This window comes from Rhipicephalus microplus, chromosome 2, assembly GCF_043290135.1.
Source record: "Rhipicephalus microplus isolate Deutch F79 chromosome 2, USDA_Rmic, whole genome shotgun sequence".
Classification (NCBI taxonomy): Eukaryota; Metazoa; Arthropoda; class Arachnida; order Ixodida; family Ixodidae; genus Rhipicephalus; species Rhipicephalus microplus.
This window is the reverse complement of record NC_134701.1, coordinates 276,861,754-276,867,262: the sequence shown is the minus strand read 5'-3', so window position 1 is coordinate 276,867,262 and position 5,509 is coordinate 276,861,754. Positions and strand designations below refer to the sequence as shown.

The 5,509-nt window shown below is 45.1% G+C and overlaps 1 protein-coding gene and 1 long non-coding RNA gene across 3 annotated transcripts in view; one reads left to right on the top strand and one right to left on the bottom strand.

The window, feature by feature from the left end:
* Window positions 1-1,318: 1,318 nt before the first annotated feature.
* On the top strand, window positions 1,319-2,095 carry LOC142788262 (uncharacterized). The gene is made up of 2 exons (XR_012889321.1): window positions 1,319-1,677; window positions 1,904-2,095. It is a non-coding gene; the product is annotated as an uncharacterized LOC142788262 (long non-coding RNA).
* A 1,946-nt stretch (window positions 2,096-4,041) lies between these two features.
* Window positions 4,042-5,509, bottom strand: part of LOC119162990 (uncharacterized) — a 177,127-nt gene continuing 175,659 nt past the window's right edge. For both annotated transcript variants that reach the window (XM_075882059.1, XM_075882060.1), the window contains exons 8-9: window positions 4,648-4,671; window positions 4,042-4,443 (exon numbers count right to left, since the gene is read on the bottom strand). In XM_075882059.1, the coding sequence (XP_075738174.1) occupies window positions 4,412-4,443; window positions 4,648-4,671 (56 nt within the window). In that variant the 3' untranslated portion in view covers window positions 4,042-4,411. The remainder of the gene's footprint in view (window positions 4,444-4,647; window positions 4,672-5,509) is intronic.

The window sequence follows — 5,509 nt, the reverse complement described above, 5'->3', positions numbered from 1 at the left end:
GGTACGGCATGATTGCATGGCGAACACAAGCGGCAGACCCTAACATGAAAATCATGACATGCGTGTCATGTAGCGACATGACTACATGTCACGCTCATTATGTGCTCGCAGCCGTTTCGCTACCGTCACGTGTATTAAATTTGGTATTAGAGTATATGAATGGATGACGAAGGTATGTGACTGGTGCAAACATGATAATCATGAGATGCGTGTCATGTAACAGCATGACTACATGTCAGGCTCATGATGCGCTAGCGGCTGTTTCGCTAGCTTCACTTATACCAAATTTGGTATTACGGGAAGTGAATGGATGACGAAGGTATGGTACTGGTGCAAGCATGATAATCGTGAGATGCGTGTCATGTAACAACATGACTACATGCTACGCTAATGATGCGTTCACTGTCGTTTCGTTACCTTCACGTGTATCAAGCTTCGCATTACGCGACACCAAGGGATCACGAAGGTATGTGACTGGTGCAAACATGATAATCATGAGATGCGTGTCATGTGAAAACATGGCTACATGCCATAGTCAAGACGCTTTTGTGCGTCCGTCTATCTATTCGTCCCACTCGTCACCACTGACCTTGTGGATAAGCTGCCATTTTTTCTTTGAATCCCTAGGCTGTGCTTTCGGCGCTGTAGTCTAGAAAACCTTCATGTGCACGCCTCAGACGGAGGCGCGTACACGAAGGCTCTCTACAGCAGTGACAAGAAACTGGACTGTTCTGTGCCCATAACGCTGTCACTACACAAATGAAATCAGTTGCCTAGTGGGCCACTATTTTACAAATATCCCGTCACGCCCTGTGTCGTATGCTGCACTTGCTGCTTCTCGGCCACTCGAGCTCAGTGGAAATATACAATCATTATTGGTAAAAAACATGTGGTCGGTGTCACGGGCTTCGCTTTGTTTGAACGCAGGTTATCGGACATGTTGTGGTTTTAAGTGGTCAGCAAGTGTTCTTCGGAGGTCAACAAGCTTGTCAATAACGCCGCGATCGGGACTACGAGGGCGACATTGACACGCGGATTTATATGGGCCGTATGCGAGGACGCGCGGCCCTTAACTATGCGTCGGCCATACATTTCCTCTATTTTTTATCGACGCGGCCACAACTGTTCTGGCCGTCAGAAGCACTACCGGTGGAGCAGCACCACGGAAGAAAAAAAAATGAATAAAACCCACGCAATACGTGCGGAATGATAACGCTAACCCAGTATAACCTATAGCAGCACAGCTTGCAGCGGGCGCCGGGCAGCGCGATGGATGGATGGGTGGATGCATAAACTTCACTGTGGTCCCTTGGAAGCAGTGGCGTAACTAGATAGGACGGCGCCCAGGGCAAATATATTTCCGCGCCCCTCATTATGCCCGTGATAATTTCCGCGCCCCCCCCCCATTAAAAGCGCTAATGTAGGCTTCCGCGATTGCCTACTGGCGCGCGGCGGGCCATTTCGGAGGCCAAGGGCCACCAGTTCTGATTTCGATGAGCTACGCCCGCGTTTTTGTATAGTATTTTTCTTTTTTTATTCAAACTTCCGGAAGTCCCTTACCCGTCATTGTTCTCTTCCAGTCCACACTGCAAAAATCTTGACGGCACGGGCGCTTCCCAGGCCCAAGTTTCTCGTACCTAAGCTTTCGCGCTATTTGTGCATCCCAAGGAATGCAGGGTGAGTACAAAACAAAGCAACCAGCTAGACACCGCGCCCTCGGGTCTGGTATGGGGGTTAAACTGGTCGGAGTGTTCTGCCGTTTCGCTCCGTTCGCTGTTCCATTGATGGAGGTCATCCTTGTGCGGCCGCATTCTTTCAGGGAAGTTCTTGGTTTCTCCAACGTACGAAGCGGGGCAGTCGGCACATGCTGTCGGGTACACTACGCTCTGCGCTTTTTTCGCAGGTGCGTGTTCTTTGGGCCAAAGGATGAACCTGCCCATGGCGGTGGATGGCATGTGGGAAACGTTGACCCCCGCCCTTCTATTGCTTTGCTGGCGCCCGCGATGCAGGGAATCAACAAACGTCGCCGTCGTGTCACGCTTTCTCCGTCTTTCCTCCAGAGAACTCTGCGAATAAACGCCTTTGTTTAGCCTTTGGTGCCGAGGTCACGGATTATATTCGCCCTTCCTTCCGCCGCTGCGTGGACGATTAGTCGTTGGACGATCGGCTATTTCGTTGGAGTTTTCTGTTCTTACTCAAAAAAGGTGCATTCGAACTTTTTTATTTTATTTTGTTTACGTACGTGGTTGGTTTCAGGGAAGCTTTCAGTAAGTGGTTTGGGAGGCTGGTGGGGTTCGCTGAAACTCATCTAACCCAGTGCTGCGGAGCACAAAACAAAGCTTAGCCGAGGGTCATGGGAAGGCACGGAGGTAGCGCAGCAAAATGAAAATAGAGGATCCTTTTCCCGATGCAAAAGCCATTGCGGCAACCCTTTCCTTCACCACCATCCCCACTTCCAGTCGTACATTACAACCTCGCCCCTCCCCCCTTCCAGGCGGTTTTACGGAAAAAAACATTGACAACCTTTCCAGGGGGCGCCAACCCGAGGACTCGGCTTGGCGCCCCCTCCCTAGTGGCGCCCGGGGCACTTGTACCCCCTTGCCCCCCCCTAGTTACGCCACTGCTTGGAAGAGAAGGATGATTCCCCACATCTTTCTTTTTGCTATTTCTGCGGCACTGCACCAGCGACAGTGGTTCCGACGGCCAAAACAGCTGTTGTAGCCATGAGCTTAAGCGCCCCTTCTTCGTTATAGTCGGCCGCTAAGCTACAAACGGCGAGTAACGCTTTGTTCGCTCATACTTACAGTATTAGAAGCCTAGAAGCCCTGCAGTTTGTCTTCATCAGGCACCACCTATGGCGACACCTTGTTCTTCCCATATTAGCCGTGGCGCACACCCACTGTGGGGGATCGGCCGAAAATTGAGTGGTTTTATAGAGTACTATGAAGACTTCGGAATAATGTAGATTGTATACTAGAAAGGTTACAGATTATGTTAAAAATTATGGTGCTTGATGTAATATATATATCTGCACGTTAACAGTAATAAGGTTCTTATGCTTTCTTTCTAGCGCGAGGCTGCTTTCTGGTGTTTTTCTTGATGATTATGGTCAAGAAAATAATTGAACAGCTACAACAACGCGCCCTTGCGATCTCGATGCACGCAAAATAAAGGCAGTATATTCCACGCGTTTGCTTGGTTGCTGGTGCTATCAATACTACTACTACTACTACTACTACTACTACTACTACTACTACTACTACTACTACTACTACTACTACTACTACTACTAATATTAATAATAATATTAATAATAATAATAATTGTCGCACTACAGTAATGTATTTATGAAACCAGGTACACTATCAGCGGCATAATGAGCTGCACTAAAAGAAAACTTTTTCAGCTATAACAATACTTTCGACGTTGTCAGTCAGGTAACCAATAAGGTTAGCCGACAAATATCCCGAAAACATCAAGTAACTTCAAGCGGATGCCATACACAATGGAGTGATCAGAAACTATTGAGCAGGCAGCATCACGGGAGGCAACATTTCGACAAAGCAACGTTTCGTCAGCATCTATCTGACATTGCTCCGTTCACGAAGGCGGGTTCATTCGTTGCCTTAGCGACATTCTATAATCACGGATTTCTGATTGATTTGTGGGGTTTAACGTCCCAAAACCGCCATTATGAGAGACGCCGTAGTAAAGGGCTCCGGCAATATCGACCACCTGGGGTTCTTTAACGTGCACCCAAATATGAGCACACGGGCCTAGAACATTTCCGCCTTCATCGGAAATGCAGCCGCCGCAGCCGGGATTCGATCCCGTGACCTGCGGGTCAGCAGCCGAGTACCTTAGCTACTAGACCACCGCGGCGGGGCAATCACCGATTTCTCATCGCTTCAAGCGTCCATCTTCCCCTGAACGTCTGGATGGCCACTTTGTAAGGCGTCAAAAAATGTTGTGTGAAAAAAAAAAAAAACTTGTTTGTGTCATTTGAGCAATACTGAACGTAAGAAGAAACCTTACAGGAGAAATTGTCGAAAATGCCAGTTTATTGACTTTTCATACACAATGCGTAAGAATAATGCATGTAGTCAAAGAAATTACGCGTATCTGTAACGCAGGTTAGTCGAAATTGTACAACGATGGCTGTGCTCTATAGGTAATATGTTATTAGTGCATTAGGTTTGGTTAGAAACCCAGGGTATATGGCGTGAGCCAAGTGCATAAATATACATAGGAACCGGTGAGAAGACGGAAGAACATAATAAAACTGATGCAAAGTCAATGTAAATATAAACGTTTGGCATATTGCGGTATTCCCTTGACATTCAGGCATGTGCTGTCTTACTGACAAGCGTCATATCGCACAACGTATACTATAAAATGTGGAGCTTCAGCATCAGCCCATCAGGATCAGCTTGTCACGAAGCTCTGGAAAGAAAACAAAAATGTGGGATTCTCACTTTGACGAGGTGAATCATTCAGAACTGTTAGGCACTAGTGGCAAGGCGTTTGCAACAAGGTCTTACCAAGATCACCTTCATCAATCATGTAGGAAAGAGGTACAAAATATAAGAAAGTGATTCGAGTGACAGCACACAATTAGTGGGAAGATAACATCGTTGGAGTGCTTACTGTGTGAAGTCGTTGCGTTTATGTCTGAAAAAAAAATGCCAAAGACACAGTTGACACATTTGTTTATAGAAAGTAATAATAATAATAATAATAATAATAATAATAATAATAATAATAATAATAATAATAATAATAATAATAATAATAATAATAATAATAATAATAATAATAATAATAATAATAATAATAATAATAATAATAATAATAATATAATGCATGGGGTGTTACGTCCCAAAAACCGTGATATTGTTTTGGTGTCGCAGTTATCACCATAATAAGGTGAGGGAGGAAGAGGAGGACGACGTAGGTTGTTGATCACCAGGCAACGTCGTCTTCCCCTTCCTCCCTCAGTTGTCTGTAATAATAATTGCGACACCGCAAAGTATGAAAGACGTCGTAGTAGATGGCTTCGGAAATTTCGACAATATGGTGTTCCTTAGCATGCAATGACATCGCATGGGCCTTTATCTTTTCACCTCATTATTTATACGAAGTAGTGTTTGCTCATTGGAATGTTCAACGGAGCGTAACATCGGCAACACATATCACTTTCGGCTTCCACTCTAGCTCTCCTGGCTCATGTTTTTTTTCTTTTTTGGCATCCTTCAAGATATAGTAACTTGGGATAAAAGAGGGATAATGCTGACATGAAAAAGAAGATAGCATGTGGCCTACGAGTCTTAATTAAACACACCCTTATTTTTTGACGCGAATTACTGCCTCTTTAATAATCTTCAGTTTATTTTCATTTTAATTATGGTTTATTATGTCCGAAAAATACTTACAATACTCATATTTTGTCTGTACAGGTTGTCCAGAATTATGCGATTAGAATAATTACATCCTGCTTACGTCTTTCCAA